The sequence below is a fragment of the Aulonocara sp. 'chitande type north' Nkhata Bay genome, linkage group LG18 (genome assembly GCF_057382095.1).
Source record: "Aulonocara sp. 'chitande type north' Nkhata Bay isolate Kocher_YH1m ecotype deep benthic linkage group LG18, A_spYH_male_GT1.1, whole genome shotgun sequence".
Taxonomy (NCBI): domain Eukaryota; kingdom Metazoa; phylum Chordata; class Actinopteri; order Cichliformes; family Cichlidae; genus Aulonocara; species Aulonocara sp. 'chitande type north' Nkhata Bay.
In genome coordinates this window covers 16,481,595-16,505,216 of record NC_141361.1, presented here as the reverse complement: position 1 = coordinate 16,505,216, position 23,622 = coordinate 16,481,595, and the positions used below count along the sequence as shown (strand labels likewise).

At 40.3% G+C, this 23,622-nt stretch overlaps 1 protein-coding gene across 2 annotated transcripts in view; it reads right to left on the bottom strand.

The window, feature by feature from the left end:
• rock1 (Rho-associated, coiled-coil containing protein kinase 1) overlaps window positions 1-23,094 on the bottom strand; it is a 31,368-nt gene extending 8,274 nt beyond the window's left edge. For both annotated transcript variants that reach the window (XM_086273412.1, XM_086273411.1), the window contains exons 1-18: window positions 22,243-23,094; window positions 12,355-12,436; window positions 10,726-10,826; window positions 10,471-10,608; window positions 10,144-10,319; window positions 8,943-9,027; window positions 7,709-7,853; window positions 7,481-7,619; window positions 7,168-7,259; window positions 3,982-4,141; window positions 3,675-3,747; window positions 3,498-3,586; window positions 3,012-3,060; window positions 2,675-2,810; window positions 1,412-1,503; window positions 1,051-1,297; window positions 711-817; window positions 452-602 (exon numbers count right to left, since the gene is read on the bottom strand). In XM_086273412.1, the coding sequence (XP_086129538.1) occupies window positions 452-602; window positions 711-817; window positions 1,051-1,297; window positions 1,412-1,503; window positions 2,675-2,810; window positions 3,012-3,060; window positions 3,498-3,586; window positions 3,675-3,747; window positions 3,982-4,141; window positions 7,168-7,259; window positions 7,481-7,619; window positions 7,709-7,853; window positions 8,943-9,027; window positions 10,144-10,319; window positions 10,471-10,608; window positions 10,726-10,826; window positions 12,355-12,436; window positions 22,243-22,353 (2,173 nt within the window). In that variant the 5' untranslated portion in view covers window positions 22,354-23,094. The remainder of the gene's footprint in view (window positions 1-451; window positions 603-710; window positions 818-1,050; window positions 1,298-1,411; window positions 1,504-2,674; window positions 2,811-3,011; window positions 3,061-3,497; window positions 3,587-3,674; window positions 3,748-3,981; window positions 4,142-7,167; window positions 7,260-7,480; window positions 7,620-7,708; window positions 7,854-8,942; window positions 9,028-10,143; window positions 10,320-10,470; window positions 10,609-10,725; window positions 10,827-12,354; window positions 12,437-22,242) is intronic.
• Window positions 23,095-23,622: the final 528 nt, after the last annotated feature.

Genomic DNA, 23,622 nt, shown 5'->3' with positions numbered 1-23,622 from the left:
TGCAGATAATATATGCAGGAATGAGGGAACAGAAAGACGGCAACAGGTTTCAACTGGCGTCTGTTCAAAGCTCGAAAATTGCATAGAGACATTTGATACAGAAAAGCTCATTTTAATTTTTTCTTTTTTGTATGTATCACCAAGCTGAGCCGTCTGGGTGAATCTTTTGCTGTATCATTCTATTGCAAAAAAAAAAAACCTGAATATGCAACAAGGCAATGTCCTAACACGCTCATTGCTTTGCACCATGAATTCCTCTCACCGAAAACAGAACCTGGAGGTGACTTCTTATAAGATAGTAGAAAATAACCATGAGGCAGAGAGAAAAGGTAATAATATTTGAGACAAATAGAACAGTCAAAGCAAAAAAAGAATCTTAATGATTTGAATTAGAGGGGGGGGGAAACACAAGAAGTGAAGCAGGGCATGAGCGCACGTAGGCCTGACATACCAGACATGGCAGCTGATTTGGCTTCTTCGATAGACTCGTATTTGTCAGTGAGCTGTGCCCGCGTCACCCTGTGCTCCGTCTGTTCTTGCTCCAGACGCTGCTGCAAGGTCTTCAGTTTGTAATTCAGGTCTATCTCCAAATTGTTCTTTTCCTGTGGCGAGGGAAAACAACAAAAGAACACAACAACAACAAAAAATCAAACAACTTGCACACGTCTACAAATTGGATGCACAAATACTACTCAGTGTGACATGCATACCTTCTCCAAATTATTGCTTCTTTCCTGGGCCTGTTTGCGTTCCGCCTCCATCTTGGACAGACTAAGCTTCAAGTTTTTGTTATCCTCTTGCAACCCCGACAATCTCGCTAAGAGTGAAAGATAAAGGCAGACAGTTAAGACATGAAGCTGGGTTTTTTCCTCTTTTTTTAAAGCCTTTTAAAGTAATTATTTCATACCAATTCAATTCTACTTTGGACTTTTAAATATGTATTTTAACTGTATGGTAACACTTGCTTTTTCAGTTATCAATAACTGAAACTGTAATCTGGTCGAGCTATCGCAGATTTCACTTGTTTTCGAAGTGATATATCAGTGTCACCTTGCAGCTCCCTGATCTCCTCTGAGTCCTGACTGTAGTTCCTCCGTTCAGAGTCCAGGGTGCTCTGTAGAAGCAGGAGCTCTTTCTCCAGCTGCGCCTTCTCTCCTTCTACTGCGCGGCTCCTCTCCTGCAGCTCACGGTTCAAATTCTCCAAATGTGCCATTGACTTGGTCATCTCTGTGTGGCTCTTCCTCAGTCTCCCCGCCGTGTCTGACTCTGCACGCAGCAAGTCGTTGGCCTCTTCCAGCTGTCAATCCAAAATAAAAATTAAAGAAAAAAATCCAACACAAAGGGAGGGAAAAAACATTTAATGTTTTGTCCTTCAGTTTCCAGAGTGTGCATGCATGTGTCTGCTGTATACCTGATTCTGAAGCTGGGTAATCTTGTCATTTGAGGCTTGCGAGTTCTGACTGATTTTCTTCATATCTTCCAACTGCTCCTTCAAATTTGACACTAAGGGGAAATAAAGGAAATAAAGAATAAGAAAAAAAACTCAACCTCATTTAAGCTCCTCTTTCCAATTACAGCAGAGTTAGATTTAGTTTCCCCAGTATAAATTATTTTATGTCAGCAGCCTAGAGCCAACACACATCATTAACTTTATTATATGAACATTAGATTTTACCACTACATAATAGCAGCTGCTTGTTTAGCTATGGGTGTGTTTATAAATGTATTGTGACATGGCTGAGGTGCCTTTTAGTAATTCATTATTCAGTAATTCATTTTTTTTCCAGAGTGATCAGACTAGGAGTGTCTGAGGCAGGTTTGTCTTTCTTCATTTTTAGACTTTATGTTTACAAAAACTATTAACTCTGGACAGCAAATTACTGCTAAAGGACTGAAAGAAAGTATTAGCACAAAGAACATTCGTGACTTTTTTTGTGTTTTTCTTCAAAAATAAATTAAATTAAATGTAAAAAAAGAGCTGATAAGAGTAATTTCAAGTCAGAAGCCCATGTGCAGAAAGTCAGCAGTTAGGAAGATGAAGACGGTACGAGGTTATCAGGTAATCCAATCAGCACATTAGGCTTCATCTGATAAAAAAAAAAGTACATACTTCATCTTACTCAACGATTAAAATTCTCCCCAACTTTGCTAGTACTGGGTTGAACACCAATTTGCCTTTAGAACTTCTTTCATTCTTCATGGTGCTCGAAACATTCCTCCGACGTTTGGCTCCATATTGATACGAAAGCATCACACAGTTTCTGCAATTTTGTCGCCTGGACATCCAAATTAAGAATCCCTCATTCATCAGATTCCAAAGTTGCATTTATTGGTTTGAGTCCTCCTGACTGTGGAGGCCATTGGAGTACAGTGAACTTCCTGCCATTCTTTTGCGGACCATTCTCTGAAACATCCCAGCTCATCTGGCACCAACAAACAAGCCATCTTCAAAGTCACTTATATCCCCTCTGTTTCCCATTCTGATGCCCAGTTTGAACTTTAGCAGGTCATCTTAACCATATCTACCGGCCTTCGTGCACCGACTTCCTGCTATGTGATTGATTAGATATTTGCATTAACAAGCAGTTGAACATGTGTACCTAATAAAGTGACCAGTGTGTGTATTTTGCAAGAAGTCTAACTCATAACCTCAGCAGCATTTCATTAAGTTCACCTTCGTTTTCCAAATTCCGTCTCTTCTCTGACTCCTGGTCGGCTTTTCTTTGGTACTCTGTGAATCTGTGCTGCTGCATAAGCTTGTCCTTCTCCAGCAGAGACAAGCTGGCATCGGCGCTCTTCCTCAGGTTTGCCTAAAGCGAGGAACAAAAGAGCAGCTTTGATGTGGATGGGGAACAAGCTCTAATCTAGCCACTGATCTGAAACAGTAATATATTTAACTTCATAGCTTGCTAGCGACACCACACTATATTAACAAAATCAAAGGAGTGTACTGCAAAGCTGATAACAGGAATTTATAATGCGAGGAAGAAATATTTTAAAAAGGCATTTACCTCTTCATCCAGCTCTTTCATAATCTTTTCAATCTTGTTGTTTGATGTCCTAGGGGCAACAAGAGAAAAAATAAATAAAAATAAATAAATAAACACTCTGAATGTCTCTCACAGAGATGAAACAATGAGGCTGAAGTTTGTAAAATCTTGTGAAAATTGTTTCATGGAAAACTCCAGTTTCCTCATAAAATCACAGAGGCACCAAGGGACAGAAGACACTTTGGGACCATGTCGTTATTAAGTGTCATTCAAGCATTAATCCTCCCACGAAACAAAACTTTTTTTAGAGTTTGCAACTCATCTATTCTGTTCTCATCAGGCTCAACGTTTTTGCAAGATGTCTTTAGTCAGACTAACAGGCAGACTCATTTTCCCATCATGGATTAAGAAATTTACATCTTCATTCTTTTCCTTCAAGCCGAGGCTTTGTCTTAATCTGTATTTTGGAAAGTGGCTATGAACGTAAGACAAAGGATTATTCCATACCTGCATTTCTGCTCCAACTCATCTTTCAACTGCATTTCACTGTGCAGCTGCTCCTCTAGCTGGTAGATTCGTTTTTGCAGGTTCTCCAACTGAACAGAAACATTCCATTTCAACTGATCAGATAAAGTCGCAGACATCCAACGTGTCAAAGACCTTGTCTTGAAGACTTGTACTCACATGACTCTTATCTTCTTTTGTGGAACTGCTACGCTTGTCACTGCTCTTCGTGTCAGCGGACCTTCGCAAAAGGCTGGGAAAAAAAGCGTTAACAGACAATGAACTTTTCATAAGTCTGTGACATTTACTCTGAAATTTGTTGTTGTTTGTTTGGCTCCATGGCTAAAGCATCCTTGATGCACAATTAAAAACCTGTATTGACATAATATATACAGGTATAAATATAAAAATTCAAGAAAGATGAAGGGAAAAAAAGCAGAACACACACATAATTTAGTGGTACAAAGAACAAGTCTGGCAGACTTACTGTTGATTACTGTAATAGGTGAAGCCTACAAACGGGAGCTGGTTGCCCACAAAGGCCTTTGGTATGGGAAAGGTCTCCTCCTCTCCCCGATCCTCCTCAATGTCATCAAAGTTACTGGTGTCAGTGTCACTGCTAAGTTCGGGGACTACAGGGGCAGCCGCTGCACACAGCAAAGGAGACAACAAAGAGTGGGGGGGGGGGGGGCAAAGGGGGGGGAACACACCAAATTTTATTATACATAAAAGCCTCCATGTGTTAGGGGGCATGACAAAAATTCAGAGCACATGTTTTGGAAAACACTCCTAAAAGTGTTGGCAGGTCTTTCACTACAGGGAATAACATAACACAAAGTCAGTCAATGTCCTGATACCATTCAAGTTTTGTTTAATATTAATTAATAAACACCAGGGATGTCATGAAAACTGATATTTCAGAACAAGTCAAAGCCAACACTGTGATTACTTAGTAATAACATAAAATAGTTTGCAAATGCAGCAACAGGTGTGGTGTGACTTGTGGGAAATTTTATATGGAGGAAATGATGAAGATCATCATAACAGATGAACTACACATTGAATTTAAGCTATGTTATAAGATGTACAGGGTGGGCCATTTATATGGATACACCGTAATAAAATGGGAATGGTTGCTGATATTAAAGTCCTGTTTGTGGCATATTAGTATATGTGAGGGGGCAAACTCCTCAAGATGGGTGGTGGCCATGGTGGCCATTTAGAAGTCGGCCATCTTGGATACAACTTTTGTTTTTTCAATAGGAAGAGGGCCATGTGACACATCAAACTTATTGGTAATGTCACAAGAAAAACAATGGTGTGCTTGGTTTCAACGTAACTTTACTCTTTCATGAGTTATTTACAAGTTTCTCTTTGTTCACAGCCATTGACATGTCGAAGAGGTTAACACGCTAGGAGCGGATCGAAATTGTGTTGATATCTGGTGAACGCAGTAATCGGGTTATTGCATCAGATTTCAATGCAAGACACCCTACGAGACCATCCATCTCCCATGCTACAGTTAGCAAACTGCTTGCTAGGTTTCGTGAAACTGGTTCAGTGTTGGATTTGCCAAAACGTGGACGCAAGAAAACTGTCACTAGTGGCTGTTCTAGCTTCATTCAGCAAGAGCCCACAGTGTAGCACTCGTCGTATGTCACTGGAGAGTGGCATTAGTCGAACATCCCTTCGGCGGATATTAGCTACTCACAAATGGCACCCTTACAAACTCCAGCTACTGCAGCATCTCAACGAGGATGACCCAGATCGGCGCACATAATTTGCAGAATGGGCGAAACAAAAATTGGAACAGGACCCTCAGTTCACGCAGAAGATTTTGTTCAGTTATGAAACATTTATGTGAATGGTGAAGTTAAATAAAACCACCGCTACTGGTCTGACACTAACCCACATTGGATGGATCCCTCCAAGACTGCTGGAACAACAAAAGTGATGGTTTGGTGTGGTATATGGGGTACAACGATAGTGGGTCCATTCTTCATCAATGGAAACCTCAAGGCCACTGGATATTTGAAATTGCTACATGATGATGTGTTTCCCTCTTTATGCACTGAAGCTGGCACGTTCCCTGAGTTTTTCCAGCAAGATGGTGCACCACCACATTATGGGTGCCAGGTCCGAGCATTCCTAGATAAACAGTTTCCTGGAAAGTGGATTGGTCGTCGTGGGCCAGTTGAATGGCCCCCAAGGTCTCCTGATTTGACCCCCTTAGACTTTTATCTTTGGGGTCATCTGAAGGCAATTGTCTATGGTGTGAAGATACGAGATGTGCAGCACCTGAAACTACACATACTGGATGCCTGTGCTGGCATTTTTCCTGCGGTGTTGCTATCAGTGTGTGAAGAGTGGGAGAAGAGGGTTGCATTGACAATCCAACACAATGGGCAGCACATTGAACACATTTTATAAGTGGTCAGAAACTTGTAAATAACTCATGAAAGAGTAAAGTTACGTTGAAACCAAGCACACCATTGTTTTTCTTGTGACATTACCAATAAGTTTGATGTGTCACATGGCCCTCTTCCTATTGAAAAAACAAAAGTTGTATCCAAGATGGCCGACTTCTAAATGGCCACCATGGTCACCACCCATCTTGAGGAGTTTGCCCCCTCACATATACTAATGTGCCACAAACAGGACTTTAACCCTCATGCCATCTTGGGCATCACCAACCATTCCCATTTTATTACGGTGTATCCATATAAATGGCCCACCCTGTATAAGCCAAAACATTTATAACCTGAAATGATAGTTTCAGGCTATAAACACATAATGTTCACAAAGACTTATCCTGTACAACTGATTAAAAAAGCTGATTAAGTCAATGTTAACACTATGATCAGTATTTAAAGAGCTTGCATTTAATGTTTTAACTGTTAGGAATCATGATATTTCAGTATTAATTTCTACTGACAACCATATTTCTGATATCCTATGGCTAGTACATACTGAAGCAAAGTAAGTCTATTTTTTAAGTGCAAAAGCTTAAAAACTAAAATGTTCATTTTTTTTTAAATAATACATGCAAACGAAGTCATTTATATAGTCAGTTAGCCCAAACCAAAAAAAATTTCTTGGCTTCTTCTTATCACTGTGGTATATTATAAATATTTAAATCTGCTGTAATTATGATATAATTATCTTTTTCCCCCTCCGGAATGACTTTTTTCTTTCTTTGGAGACCCTCTTAAAAACAAGGGAAAGCAGCCAGCTAGTAGAGCTGGTCAGCCCCTGATACACGAACGGGATGGGGGTGGCGGTGGCAACAAAGTGCTGACTTCAGCCTAGTAAAGTATTAAATATAAAGCCAGTAAAGAACCGACTATAGCTAGTGGATTTAGCACTACATTTCTAATCTCTCTTTGCTCCAGTGTCAATCCCAGCGCATTAACATTTGCTTTAAACTGCTTTCCCCATTGTTGGCCTCAAAAATGCTGCGCTGCAAGTTATTACTCTGAGCAGGAATCACGTTTAGTCTTAGAAAGGATACTGAATGAATGGCTCGTCTACAAGAATTTCCTGCAACTGTCTGCAGTAGGTCAAATGGAAAACATGATCGCAGGATCCATGATTGCAATAACAGTGAGCCGCAGCCAAATTAAAAGGGAGTTGTGAAAATAATCCTTAACATTAAGAGTGAAAACATTCGTACTCTCTCTGATGTTCTCCCACGTCCACTGGTCATTCTTGAAGAAGGGATGCCTCTTGATTTCATCTACACCATTACGGCCGAGTCGAACATCCCTGTGGGGGTCAGGAGGAGAAATTTAGTAATTTCAGCAATTCTGTATGGTAATGTCAACAGAAGACAGCAAGTATCTGAATGCAAAGAGAGCCATTATCTCTGCTATTAAGATTTTTTGTTTTTCACAGAGGGTTCTCTACATCTGAAAACAATTTATGCAAAGAAAAAGATTTCTGACAAAAAGCTTCGTGATTCGCTGCTCGGTCTGTGGCCATCTAACCTGTCGGTCAGGAAAGCACAGATCAGATTCTTGGCGTCATTGGATATGTCGCTGTCATCAGGGAAGGTCAGCGCATTCTTGTGGTTCATAATTTTGCTATAGGTCCCCACTAGTGAGTCTGCATAGAAAGGAGTGTCGCCTATACACGGGACAAACGAGAGCAACAGGTAAGTAATATGTCTGGCTCTAAATATGTAAAATAAGTCATCTTTCAATGCAAATACTCACCAACTAACATTTCATACAGAAACACTCCCACTGACCACCAGTCGCACTCTCTGCCATAATAGCCATCTCCTCCTTGGGATTTCAGTACCTCAGGTGAAATGTAGTCTGGAGTTCCCACTGCTGTGTCACATCGTACCATACCGTCCTGAAGGGCACGAGCATCATAAACATTAACAACTCCAACACTTTACTTCAAAAAAATTATCATTATTACAGGGATATGGTAAATAGACTCATTCTTATATAGCACCTTTTCACTTTGCCAGAGCACTCAAAGCACTTTACACAAGATGCCTCATTCACCCATTCATATAAGCACTTAAGCACTTTTGTCTATGCTTAAGTACTTTCTAGCTAATATTCACACAGACTCATACTCCGATAGATGCGTCAGAGAGCAATATGGGGTTAGTATCTTGCCTAAAGATATTTGGCATGCAGACTGGAGAGCCAGGAATCAAACCACCAACCTTCCAATCAATAAATGACCAGCTCTACTGAGCTACAGCCAACCTGCCATCCCAGTAATTACTATTATTAATGTTGTTGTTTATTTAATTCTATAAAAGTGGATGAAAACAACGACTAAGTGATTTATCAGATTTTAACCTAAATTACAATTTTGGCTTTCAACAATTAGATCAAAATAAAACTATGATAATAATACAAATACTCTTCTTGCAGTGTTATTTATATGCCAGCTATGTCCAGACACTTAAACTCAGCTATTAATCTTTAACTCCTCGAGATCTATCTTGAAGTAAAACTCTTAAAGTAGATTTATGAGATTTTTATAAAAATGTTGAGGTGTCGAGTATGAGCTGCAAATAATCTAAAGCATTATTCACATCTTTCTGGCAACAAAACCGCCTCCCAGCTTTCCGAGTTAGAATTTTCCCCTCTCTCTAAGTAAACAATTAATCAACAGGTGCTGAGCTGAGCTAAAGATCTGTCAATAAATTCAGAACTGGTCCCCAAAAAAACCACCTCGACACCTCCACCTCATTTTTCCTTATACAAGGACACATTCTTAAAGTTCAGTAACTCCATACTCGTTGTTAAGATAATGTCTAATATTGCTCAATAATCAAGATTAAAATACAGACCAGAATAATCATGACTGGGATTCTCACTATAACTGAGCAGCATTAACTTGAGACACAGAAATTTTTAAAATAATCTTATCAACATCATCTGACAATATGGCTGTGTTGAAAGAAAGTGAATCTGATACCTTGTTCATTTTCATGCAGGTCCCAAAGTCTGCGAGCTTTAAGTGGCCTGCTTTGTCAAGCAACATGTTATCAGGCTTGACATCTCTGAGGAAACAAAAACATCGTTAGACATCAGTTCAAGCACGACGCCAATAAAAACATCTAAATCAAACACACGCATCACAAGGAAACTAAACTCATCCAAAACATTCAAAGGCTTCAGCAGCGTTCTCATGCTGAGCCGATGCATGGGCATTAGCGTTAAGGTTAGAGAAACAAAACAAAAAACAACACAGTCAGATCTGTCTGAACGCTGTAGCAGCGACAGATCAGATGGCATGAGGTATGTGGGCAGCTGTTAATGAGAATAGTGTTCATGTTTCTCTGCACATCGTGCAAATCTGAGCGCGTCAGGAAATCCTTTATACAAGCTGTTATAAGACCATTTAATGCACAATAACGTTAACTTTATTAGAAATTAACATTGTTTTGCTGTTTGGGATGTGTTGTGTAATGTTTGGGTTAAAGCTGCCGTGGAAATGTGATTTCCTGCAAAAGGATTAATAAAGGATATATCCATCTAAAAAATGCTTTACTCCAATTAGAAGAAAACTGATGGAAAAAAATTCCACCACTGTACCCAGTAATGTTATGAACTCAAAGTGCTTCAGGGCTGTTGTGTGGAGAAACAATTTGATGTTCAGATGCATGCCATACTTGTTGCTCTGCTATTGACTATATAAAGCTCCCTCTGGCCCACGCCATTTCACACATTGGCAAACATGTTTGTTGCACTGGATGCCATGAGAAAAAATTTAAAAAAAAAAAACAGTGCATGTCTACCCAACTTATCTTTAGCAATCTTTTACATATTAGAAAGAAAAATGAAGCTGACAGTGTGGAAAAATGTTTTGGTTTTTTTTTTTCCAAAGTTCTGAGAAGCAGTTGTGAAGTCTCTTAAAACCGATAGCACCTAGCAACGTTACTTCCTGCTTATTACAATGCTTCCTTAGATCACAGGTTGCCACCAAACCTCTTTGATCCCGCTACAAATCTCACACAATTACAACGGGAAAAAATGCCTTGTGGGGAAAAAAAAAAAAAACAGAACTAGAAATGACGATGTAACGTTAATAAGTCTTTTTAAATAACGAAAATAGCTTCTTTTTCAACATATATGAACACCACAAACAGAGAAAAATACAAATGTTGTACTGTCACCTGTGAATGAAGCCCATAGAGTGGATTCCATCCAGGGCCAGGACTACCTCGGCTGTGTAAAAGCGAGCCCACTTCTCTGGGACGTCATAGTTGCTCATCAAGTTTACCAAATCACCACCAGGCATGTACTCCATCACCATGTAGAGGTAGCGGTCATCTTGGAATGCAAAAAAGAGCTGTAGAAGGACAGAATTCAAACAATTAGGAAAAGGATTCAAAAGTATCCCAACAATTTATGTCAGACACATGAATGAGGCTGGATTTATGTGGTCTGAACAATGTCTGACTAATAACTGCATGTTTAGACACTCCTCTGTCCCATCATACCTGAACGACCCATGAACTATTGGCAAAGGCCATGATGTCCCTCTCCTCCCAGAAGAAAGCAGAGTCTGACCTCTTGATCATCTCAAACTTACTCAGCAGCTTCATGGCATATACTTTGCTTGTCGCTTTATGTCTTACCTGAAAAACGATAATGAGGCAGCAATCAAGTCAGACTTATTCATCAATGTGCTACATTTATAGCTACTGTGCTATTCAAAGAAATAAAGAAATAAAAAGACAGAATGGCACTCTTACCAACTGCACCTCTCCAAATGCACCCCTCCCAATAACTTTAACCACCTCATAGTCCTCCGCTTTCATTCGCAGATCACGAATGTTACTAATCGTCTCTTTGTCTGGGGGGGGAAGAAAAAAAACAAACATGCAAAGTTACCAGGAGAAATGCACAAAGCTCTTGTTATGGTGTTGACCTTTGAGAGAAGGTGTATCTCCATCACTGAGAGATCACAGCCTCCCTGTTTATGCAATCTCAGGGGTTACTTTCATAGGACATCCACATTGTTGGCAAGCAAAGCAGAACAAGTTGACAGCGTACTGCAACTGCACAGCTGAGTGACGCCGTTTAGGGAAAGTTTGTTGCTTACTGAGAGTTGGCCTTTCCCTGATGTAATAATTCTAGCTCCCCTTGGGGAGTCAGTATCCACTGTTCAGCCAAATTTGGTCAAAGCAGTACTAGTGGGATAATTTTCAATTCACATGACTCACAACTAGCACGGGAATGCATGGAAAAGCGGGGTGCGGGGGGGCATCCAAGTTCAAGTGATCTAAAAATAAAAAGAAAGTACTAAGCTATTAGAATAAGAACATTTGTGAGTCATTTCCACCACGCATGAGTTCCTGGGATCATGATCTCTACTTGAAAAATCCCAGGCAACCCTGAAGACATAAAAAAAAACATGTTTAGAAATGCAACAAATAGGAACTCCAGTTACTGTTATAGATAATATACCATGTGAGTATATCTGCTCACGAGGCCGGGTGATGGATTAATGTCAGTAGGTCTTGGCATACATACAGTAGAGCAAACAGCTTATTTGATTGTGGTGCAAACCACAATGCATGGCTGGGGATTTAGAGCTAGAAGTGCTTCAGGCAAGTCATGCTACTGAAGATCACTGTCTTGGTATATAGCGCCATTATTCCATATCCATCAATGCCTTTCACGAAAATACAGAACCAAGAGTAATTGAGAAGATGCCTAATGGCAGTTTTTGCCTAGGGGTTTACAGTAGGTCACTTGATATTCAAATATGACCTGTTATATTCTAGTTGTCCTCAAAACTTTAAAAAAAAAACCTGTTAAGAATGCACAAAAAGTTACAACATGCACCATGACATTAATATCCTGCACAATCTTAGCAGTATCTCATGCATTTCTGATGCATTAAGATGGACACTTGAGATCCCATAAAAACCACCACATGATCAATACAGTATGAGTACAGATTTGAGCGCAAATTCTGGGGTACACGCTATAACTCACCATTGTCCCATATATTAAGTGCTGGAAATTGAGCAGTTTGACCAGATACATTAAGGAAAGCGAGAAACCTTTGACTTATAGATTTTTTTTCATCATATTTATAGCAGCTTCCCCATTCTGGGGACACAGTGAAAAAGAGAAGCCAGCCTTGACAGACATCAGGCGGGTCACCAACCATTTATGAAAGCCCCTTTGTTGGGGACACTAAACAGCAGACACCTATTGTGTCCAAGCCCACATACACGCCGTGACCCAAAAAACTGCTCCTCCCCCCTCCCTGAGTCTAGGCTTATACCCATACATAACTGTGAACACAAATAGTTAATGAGAAAGACACAGGGAGCTCTCATAAGGGGGAAAGCTTGATGCAGTGTACTTACATCTATTCAAAAAGTTGTCAATACTCTTGTTTTTCCTCAGGGCAGGGAAGTCAAGGTCATATACCAGTGCATCCAAGCCATCCTGGAAGAAAAGCAGAAGGGTGACCATGCATGAAAGCAAAATTAAAAGACTGCTACAACGTCACAGATCGGTCATCTCACACGGCATGAGAAAAGCGAACTGTGAAACCGCTCTGTGCAAAAATGTCTGCATAACACTGGCAGTTGGCTTCCAGTCTGGATCATGTTACTGTTGGGGAGCACTTCAGCATTTTGTTGAAAAACAAAACAAATTTAAAAAAAAAAAAGTTTTAAAAAGCATGGCTTGCATATTGCATGACACTTATGACGGGGATGCACCAGGTTATCGGCCAGTAACTGCACATGTTATGACATCAACCAATGGCCGAGAGCTTTTCTGTTCCAGCCTCAAATGTGAAGACACAGGGAGCTCTCTACCAAATTGCAACTTTAAACATCAGAATTGGAATCAGACGAGAATTTTGCATCCATAATGTTTAGCACCAACATAGTGCATTCAAAAACATTATCTTTGGTCAATACAATTTTTGCCATCTATAAATGAATGCAATGACTTTTTTTTAGCTTTTGTCTTTTCAAGCAAAAAGTATATTATTCCAAACTGACATCACAAGTTTGTATAAGCAGCATGTCAAAAGAACCTAAGAAATATATGGTAAGTAATGACGACTGCACACTTCCCTATCGTAGGCATTACAGCGATGTTCCTGGCCCTCCACGGAGTCATAACTTGATTACCATCATCTCTGCTAGGGTACGACTTGGATCAATGATTGAAAGCAAATAAAATAAACAGACATAAAGTATTTGTTGCCATTTTGTTTACAGTACAATTTTTGTGATTTCAAGAACTATAAACATGGAGAGAAACAGTCTTGCCTTCGGCTAGGCTACAGCACAAGTGCCACTGGCAGGGTTTAATCTAATCCAGAATGGCTGAAAAAACACGGGCACACAAACCCTCGAATGTACGTCAACTGTTATGAAGTCCCTCGCGCAGGTGTGAGCCAGATGTTTTCAAGGGGTGAGCTAACCTACATATGCTTTCCTTTAAAAAGGTCAGAGGTACATGTTCCACTATAAAGCTGGTAAGAGCTACAATTAAAATATGCAATAAAATGTATTTATTGGCCAAATCATCTCTGAACTTTCCATCATAGCATGAAATCTTGTCATTCCAGCAGTGTCTTTGTGTTTCTCTGAGCAAAGCAATGATGACACATGGTGAATCAGCAGCTTGGGAATCCTCTTAAGTCACTCTGCTGTTTCTGCTCAACAGTGGAGGACAGACATAAAACAAGCAAGTGCCCTGCAGGATGGGCGGTACAAGGAAAACGCAGGTGGGAGGGGAAAAGGAAAAAGTAAAAGGTGTAGAATTGTTGTTAGGAAGAAGAAAAACAACTTCAAAATTTACCAGGACAGAACACTGGAAAATTAATACTTTGGAAGCTCTTCTGCTCAGTTTAGAAACCTTCAGAAGTCAACATTCAGGAGAGAGTATTTACAGAAGAGGCTGGGAGGGGGAAAAGAAAGACGCCCTTTGAGCCATATAGTATCCAGCCAGCTTACACTGGGAAAAAAAATGCTGAAGAACTGAGTCCTTCAGGACCTTAATCACAAGGCTTTGCGCTCAGCAATGCATGTTTGCATAACTTCCTGCCGCAGAAAACTCTGGACAGCCACAGTAACATTCCTCAACAGGACTGTACACGTCAGAGAGTTATTTTAGTTATGTGGCCAAGCAAGTTCTCAACAAAAAAGTGAAGGAGAGGAAAGAGAAAAAATAATAATAATCTATCCCAAGTGCAGAGTCACATAGAGAGTCTCATTTTCAATCATCAGCACAACTGTAAAAGACTATGACGGAAAGGCAGAGGGAGTGGAGAGAGCTGGTGCATGTTGTGCTAGCTAGCCCAATAGGAGAACAAATAAAGGAAGCAACAAAGAAAAGCCAGCCATCCTAAGGAAACACCAGAGCAATAACAGAGCCAGGTAGGGCAAATACAAATACAATATAGGATAAAATCATGAAACAAGAATGTGAAAGCTAACCGATTAACAAACAAAATAATGTCAGTTTGATAAAGTACTGGCTGTGAGCATCGGTGTCTGAATTTCGGCATTTGCATGTTTGCTGTGGTGTCACCTATCCTCATAGAGAGAAACTGAGGGCAAGCTGATATAGACATACCAGGAGGAACCATATAGATGGCATTTTAATCAACTGGCAAACTATTAATAAATAAGGTAGCTTAGCAACATTAAATACCCCTAATGGATGTTTATGCACTGATATACAACAGAACCTAGAATTAATGGCCTTCCACTCATGAGCGATAGAGGAAGTAGGATGACCAACCAGGTAAGTGTAGTCAAAATAAAATTGTAAAGCAACAAAACAGTGTACGAGTGATTTCCTGTATGCATGATTTTGCACGTACCATGAAGGGAAAAAAATGGAACTACTTTAACAACCTATCAACAACAAACGGCAGTTTTAGGGCTACAGCTACCAATTATTTTCGTAATCGATTATAGGACGACTGCCGTCTACTCTCAGCAATTTAAACATCATATTAGACATAGTTCAAATTTCATCTGCATACACTTTAATTTTAATTTCTACAGCTTTACTGCAGATATTTTACTGTGTAAAACAAATGTGGTGGAAATGGGGGTTTGCTACAAAATTCACTTTTCTTCACATTAGAGCTTGCTGAAGAGGTGGTTTGATTCTCGCCATGTGACTCCTGCCAACTTTTTCCCCGTAAAGGTTATTTTGGCAATTGCTGCAGTTTCAGACACTTTTGTTTCACTCCATTCGAGTTTACCGTCTCAGTAGCGGCTATGCGCTTTGTGTATGTAGACAAAATTCGGCTACATGTTTAACTACTTACATGGTGACAGCTGAGGGCTACAAAGTTAAACTGCGCATCGAAGCAAAAACATTTACACTGAGGAATTTTTTGTTATAAATCGATTTATTTGATGAATCGCTGCAGCCCTAGTCTGTTTGCTGAGCTAAAAGGCTTCTTGGCCAGCTGTCAAAGTGGAGAAGTTGAGAGCTGTCTTTTAATAGGAGCAAAGTCGTTAAGAGCCCTTTGCTTCAGTTTTATTCTGATAGTGGCGTGGACAGTGGCACTTGTTTTGCTCTGAAGATCCACTATAAGCTAGAGGGCTACCTTAACTTCATACACAACCACACTACCACCGGATTTAATCCAATATGGCAGGGTTGAAATGGAATACGCAACTCGCTGACAGAAGAACTTGGGGAAATATAAATATTTGCAGAATAGAAACTTAAACAGATTTTTTTTTATTCACTTATTCAGCTTTTCAGCAACACCACACAAACACACACGTTAACATAACCATTTATACCACAGATAGAAAATAAATCTGTGGGAAACTGATTATCACCGCAAAATTCAGCATTGGGTGGGAAGCAGCGTAGAGAGGTTAGACTGTGCCGACTACAGCAGAGCAGAGCATCCAGATCACCTGCACATACATGTAAGACGGCCAAGCAGGAGTCATTTTTGTCACAATTTTGTCACAACCTTTAATAACATGCATCAAGAGGACCACCAGTGATTTTTATATTCAGCCAATACCAATAGCCAGTTGCAGCTTCCTGCACATTGGAGAGGCATCCAGACTTGTGTAGCTTAACAGTGCATGTCATGATAGGCAATTTCAAAGAAAACTGTCAGAATCTGAGAAGTGCTTTACATTATCGGGGCTTGTTGCCAGCTCTCTGAACTAATGTGGATTGTAATGCTTCCAAAGTATTATCACCGTTCCACCTACACAGCTGTGCTGCCGAGGAGAGAAAAAAAAAAACACTGCAAGATGACTGCAACGCCTGGCATGAATGGAGAGTTTGGAAAATACCGCTGGAAGATATCCCTTGAACATGTCAGCACATCATGGATCAACCCATTTATGCGAGTCTGTTTTCTTTCAGATGAAAATCATCAACTCAAACAACAGACACACAAAGACCACCTAGTGGATTTCAACCAGCTCCTATTGCCTGTTTGGTGTCTGCATATTAAATTCCTATTTGCAATACAGTTTTCATTGCAAACTCTGCTCCAGGCTACAGTACCAAATATGAGGCTGTTAGTACAGGAATACTTGAAATACTTTTTCATCATGAGTAATTTAGAATACTTTGCAGTAATGAGCACTTTCCAGGCAAACTGAATGAAAAAAGGTGCACACACACTATAAATTAACACCAAGGATCCAAGTTGATATCATAGCCTTCAGCCAAAAGGCAAAAATGTGACACTATTAATTAAAATGATACAATTACTGAGATTATATGCTGCTATGAACTTAACAAGATGTGCCTGCAATCTATGTTATAAGGAAAATCACAAATACGATTAACTCAACTCGAAAGGGGCTGGGCAGTAGCCGTGCACAGGATGTTTTATTATGTGGCAGTCTTGGGAAAAATTGCAAGGAAAACAAACCAGAGCTTGAAGTTTCTGCTGATGCTGCTTCAGCCAGTGGGTGACACATCCCTGGGATTACTAACTAATCATATGAAAAACCGTCTCATCGCCCTATTCATGAAATGCGATAGTTATGTTTAAAATAAATAATTAAAAAAAAATGTATGGTTATACGGAACACACCAATGCATTGGCTGACATTACATATGATAATTATTTCCTTTATATCTTAATCCTTAAGGGATAAAAATACACACACACACAAGCACAAGCTCTTTTCCAGACATTAAAGTCTGAGTTAAAATTTCCATGAGAGACTCGGCCACATCATCCCCTCTCAGCATGCCAGCACAAGGCATGTGGACTGGCCTAAGTTGAGCCCTTCTTCTCACGTCCTTTTCTGCCACCTCTTCAAGACAATATGCTTTCCACATGTGAGCAGCTGAGCAGACAGCCTATTCCACAGCGGGGTGTGCCCGTGTAAACGTGAATGTGATCATACAAACCAGTGAAGCCATTCAAAGCATGAAATAACACATCACTTCCTCTCAGGTAAAGACATTCCAAGAGAGTTAACGCTGATCCCTCTAGTACACTTAGAAACCACCACTGAGACTTTAGCTGGAGTTTTTCTAGCCAAGCACTTTGTCTGGACTACTTCTTACACACTCTGGCTGCAGATAATATCTACTGACAGGAAATCCCATGTGCCTTGAAAGACTGCATATCTAACAACTCTGCTGGATAAATGGCTGTGACAGTAAGCCCAGGAGTGGCAAAACAGGGGTATTTGAGTTTCTTATGAGGTCCCAGTGAGCGAGAATTACTGTCACAAAAGCTTTCATGTGAAAGTAGAATGGAGTAATTCCAACAGTGGCCATCGCTCACTGGTTTCCAATGACTGAGCGGTGGATTCTCAAGCAAAACTGTGCTCCTCTGCCTGCACGGCACACGCCAGCAAATGACCAGTTCATTAAAGGAGGGAATATAGACCATTATGTACGCAGGAGCGCCCAACGGGCATTTTAGCCCTTAGTAAACAAGACAGATTCTGAATGGGCTCATTTCAAAAAAAAGAAGGAAAAAAAAGAAAGAGGAGTTCCATTTTTAAAAGATTGGACCATTTTAGTATGCATTCCTGCACATAATCAGTCAGTTGAGGGAAAGCACTGCTACAAATAGCTCAGTCAATTGTTGTTCCCATAACTGAATAGCTGAGGAGAGCAGTTTACAACTGACAGCCCTGAACCTTCTGACAATAGGGGTAGATGAAATGCTGACCGTAACCTTCACCACAAATGTTTTCCAAATCAAGACGATACAGTTCATTATCAAAAAAGCTCCAGACGGGTGTTGCTTTGTTTTAAATTCAAAACAAATCAACAGAGCCCACACATTTCGTGTGCATCTTCCAAAGTATTACATACCTTACTTACCCATATGGAAAAGATATAGTAAAAACTTATATGGTTTACTCATGAAAGTGGCCACTTTCATGAGTAAATCATATAAGGCTTACATGATTTACTCATGAAAGTGGCCAATTTCTCATTACTTTCATATATTGTTTTACTAAGTATCCAAAACATACAAGTTTCATTATATAATTTTTCAAGGGATCTTATATCTGTTTTCACTCTTGTATGCTTTTCATACAAGTTTCACACAAGACAGATACAAACTTTATAAGATTTATATATATCTTTTCCATATGGGTAAATACCTTTGTTACTTCCGGGGAGCAATGGACAAATCAAACTTAAATGAGTGCTGTAGGTGATTGCCCCCATAAAAATACGGCCACTGCAGTACTTTTTGTCAGAGTTACATTAGCCCTGCAGGGGATGCAGCTGTGAGAAAGAGCAGATGCAAAAACAACCGGTGGTGCATTCAAGGTTCCTGCATTCACCAGTGTCGCCCTTATGGTGAAAAGACTGATTTTGTTCATAGTATATATTTGTCACAATTAACAAATGTTCAACAGATAAATGGCACATGTGATGCTGTGGTTTAGAATGAAAGGTCATTACGCAGTGCAGTTTGTTTTGGTTGACTAACACAAAACAGAAGTAGCTTAGAGGACTGGTATATCCTGATAACAATGGCCTGGAAAATCTTGCCTTGTCATATACCCCTTACACAGGCCTATATGCTAACTGAGAACACCACAAAAGGGTGAGTATTATGTCCTCCTGTCAAAAAATCTCTGGTAAATCTAGAACGACAGTGAATTTTGCTACATTATCAGTGCAAGACAACACCTTAAGAGGCAGGGCAGGTCCATTAAAGGCAAAGGTCGTGAAGGCAGGACAAGGATTCACTGGCTGTTTTTCAAAAGTTGGGCCTTGGCAACTCAACCATGCAAGGAAATCAGAACGCAGGCCACAAACATGTTTATGCTAGACGCTCAGAACAACTGTTTTTCAAGGTAAGCTTCTATGAGGCCTTGTTTTATTGTATGATAGTTTCCCTTAATTGGGCTATATCCAGCATTAGACCTTAGTCCGAATTGGACTTAAACAATAAATACAAGTTTTCACACCAGCTGTTTTTATAGCAAAGTTTCTTTATCATTTCATTATAAGGCATAAGAATCACTCACTCAGTTCTGATGTTTTAAGACTAAATCTAAACTAAGTAGAAAAAACTGGCTGATGTTGACCTCCAAATGTGATTTCAACAAAAATCTCTGTCTCATACTCATCTAAATGTATAGGAATCTCACCACAAAGCTAATTTATCTATTGCCATCTCCTACACGAACTGAAATATATGCAGCATTTCTGATTTTAGCTCACACTCTAAATCAAAGTCAGAGCATCCACCCTGACGTGCAGTACTCGCACAGTCGCCATCGTATGAATCTGGTTTATTGGCCTTGCCGTTTCCTGTAATTACTCTTATTACAGATTTAAAGCCCAAATAACAGATGAAAGAGGGATCAAACTCAGAGGCGCTGACGTAGTCCAAGTGTCAAAGGAAGAACAAAGATGATGGCAGGAAGCCTTTATGTAGTGCACCTCAATTATCGCTCACAGCGAGTCCTAACACATCGATTCATTTATTATAATGCACTAGATGATAAACAGACTCCACTTTAATACTCTAGCGCCAAGTGCAAGGGTACCTGGGACATTTTTCAGTACTTTGACAAATACACAACCAATTTTCATTTTTCTAAAGACTTCGATCATTGCTGGTTGACAGAAGAATAAAATATATTAACAATGCTTAGACCTTTAATGGCAACTGAGCTTTCACATCACAATGTCAGGAATTCTGTCCGTTCAGATTGGCTCTGTAGAAGCCAATGTAGAGCACAATGATTGGGGAGGGGGCTGCCCATCTAGATAAGGCTCTCTTCACTCTGAGCAGGATTTATTTAGCGGGTGAAGATAAGGGCAGCAGGACTGGAGAACAGTGAATGGTTATGCAAGCCCAGAGCTGAGCACTAAGGTACAGGCCAAATGTCACCATCACACATATCACAGGCCAAGCTCCTATAAGGGAAAAGTGTAATCCCAACGGTCCTATACTTCAGAGTGCTATGCCAGGTACAGAAACACAGCCAGTAAAAGGCTTGCATTGTGCATTCTGATGGAGCCTATTACTCATAGCCAAGCATGTTGGCTGCTTCATGCGTTAAATGTCCTGATTCACAGCCCTCAGAAACATGAGTCTTCAGTCCACATAATTTTGGTTTATGGGTAGAGAGCAGAGCCCACACCCAGCTACCTCAGAGCTGCCTGCTTGGGCTCAACTCTCCAGACATGCAGAATGGCTCTGGGACACACAGGGAACTCCAGGCCAGTCAAAGACAAGAGGTTATTTGATTAGCATGGAATTTTATTAAGCTGTGGGTGGAGTTGCATGGTGGCAGAGAGCGCCTCAGCAAAAGGCCTCCATTCATTGATCAGGGGCGATTGCAGAGAGGGGAAGAAAAAGAAAAAAAAAAAAAAAAAAGAGAAAAAAAAACGAACAACACCCTTGTGTGTGAGGCTGCCAGTGGGAACAGTCCCCACAGCTTTTTGCCATTAGAAATGCAGAGCATGTGCACCTCTAGGTGAGTTTAAGAGCCCCTTTTCTGCAACACGATGGGAGGTCAGTGCTAAGCAATTTTTCTTAACTAAAGACCACTATCTGTAGCACCCTGAACACAAACACTCTGGGATGTGTGGGTGGGGTTTTGGGACAAGCCCCTTTTCCTATAGGGCTTTCCTTACTTCATTTGTTTAGGAAATTAGTCCACTCCTATATCATAAAGTCAAGAGGAATCAATCAAAGAGCCACGTAGCCTCAAGAACTATTAGGATATACATAATAATATGGGAACTGTTTATTTCTTGCCACTTCAGTGGTGTGCCCAAGGCGAAAAAGTAGGTCAGACACGAAAACCCAAAACATAGGTTTTAAGTCAGTAACTGGAAATTCAAGGCAAGTCCATCCGTCCCCCCAGCCGATTACCTACACTCATTTTGATTCTACCACAACAAACATCTGAGCACAACCGCTCCCTTTAGTCACAAAGACGCAAATCCGTGCGAAAACACGCAGCACGGCTGTCACTGAACCTGAAACGCTCCTCATATCAACACACCCTCGACGTAACAACATCCCCTCCACGATGAGTCAGTTTCTGGGACTGCTGCACGTAATAAAAACCAATAAAGGTGTTGCTCCAGGCTGAAGCACGTGGCAACAGCCGCCTTTCTTTTAAGATAGGAGTCATTTCGTGAGTTGTCATCCACAGGCAGGAAGCAGCCAGGAAAAACTCTAGCCAACAGGTGTACTGATGCAGCTGAAGCTCTGCAGGTTAGAACAGGCTTGAAGAGGGCCTATCACTTTATATGAAGCTGAAACAAACAACACATCTAACTGGTCACCTTTTAAATGCTCTAAGCTGCACACTGGTGACCAAAAATATATATATCACAATCGGTTTGCAGCGCAAGGCAGGAAACTCACTAGTTGATGGGTTTTAACTTGCCTAAAACAAAAATATTGTAACGAAGTGTGTGTCTCTGTGCCATCTGTCCAGCTTATTAGTCATTACGTTACAATTATTCGTTATTTTTATTTTAAACTAGCAGAATACCGCAGTTAAAGATTGTTATTTCCACCCTATTATAGTGTGCGTTTTTGCCTTCGATTTTGTAAAGTATCTGGTGTTAAAATTAATACCCCTAGTTTTTACATGCCAGTGCACAGGTGTTCCAGCTAACTAAATGTCTGTATATTCTGTGTCAGCAATTCTTCAGTGACAAGATGAAGTGTGCTGGTCTCGGAAAGAATTTCTGTTCCAAGGACTACACTGACCCCGAAATTGGCTGAATCGCTACGTTAGCCACTTTAGCCCGCTACTATGCTACAAACTTACCAGCAGACAATCCGTGTTTATTTCTGACTTTGGGTCTTTCAACATGGCATCGATCTTTTCAAATCGAGCCTCCATCGTATCCCCAGCAGACATTTTTGCTGCAAAACTCATTCCCGACGTTGAGTTATGAACAAAAACAGCCCAATGGCGAGTGGCTAGCTAGCTTTAGCAGCTAGCGATAGCTAGCTAGCTAGCCAAATGTCCCTTTCTTCTTCTGAACTTTCCGCCGCACTTCAAAGAAAACACATCGTTCTCCTGGAGCTTCCACACGCTTTAAGGTTGCATTGAACATGCAAAAGCCACATTTTCGGATTTGAAGTATGTGTCCCCGGTACGAGTGGCAAACAACTTTAGTGGCAAAGATAAATGCGGCGACAGATTAGTCAGCCTCCGTGGGATGCCGCTGAGGATAAGGGCTTAAAATGTTGGTGCATCCAAACAAAAGGCAGTTAAAACGTGAATGCACCGTCTGTCTGAAAAAAGCACGATTTGTTGGAAAGCTAGTCCTGTGCCGTTCCCATATCTATGCCAGGCCCCTGCAGAAAATGACAAACCAATCTGACAGCTCAAAAGTAGAAGTGGTGGGAAAAAAAACTTCTGCTTCTTCCAAATTTCGATGAGTGTAAAGACGGAGTCGTTACAACGTTTAAAGGCACTCCATCCGTAGCGTTGCGTGCGCTGTCACTGAGCCTCGATTGCCTCCCCGTCCGAACTGCTTTATCCCTCAGATGGAATACAGACAGATTGGGTTTGATGTGTGTTACTTTTCAGAAAACAATCGCAGACGATGCCCGATTTTCTCCAACAGTCTCGCCAATATGTCCGCCTTCCTGTTCAAACACCCCTGAGAAGATACTTCAAATGTCAGGTACTGGGCATGCGCAAGTCTACATCACAAACTGGAAGGCAACACGTTGCTGCTCCAAAACGTTAAAAAGTTGCCTAAACGTTATGATCTCACTGAAAATCTACCATCCGAGGAAGAATAAACTTAAATTAAGTTTAAAAATATTTATCTTTAATGTTGATATATAGAGATTCTATTTGGTTCTTTTTTCTTTTTTTTAAAGACTTTTAGAAATACTGTTGGTTAGACTGTTAATAAAAAATAATGTTCACGACACAAACAGCAAAACCATTCATCCGAATATCCATAGGAAGTACTATAAACACTGTATCTAAATGTTATGACAATTACATAATAATAATAATAACAGCATATATTAGAATAATATATTATTAATTGTAATGATTATATTATTACTAATCTATATTTTTTTTTTAATTCCTGATGTTATTTTTAAGTTAAAGCTGAGCTTTAACTAGCTTAATCTATTCTCCACTGGCTTACATTATGTGCAACAAAACCACACACTCTCA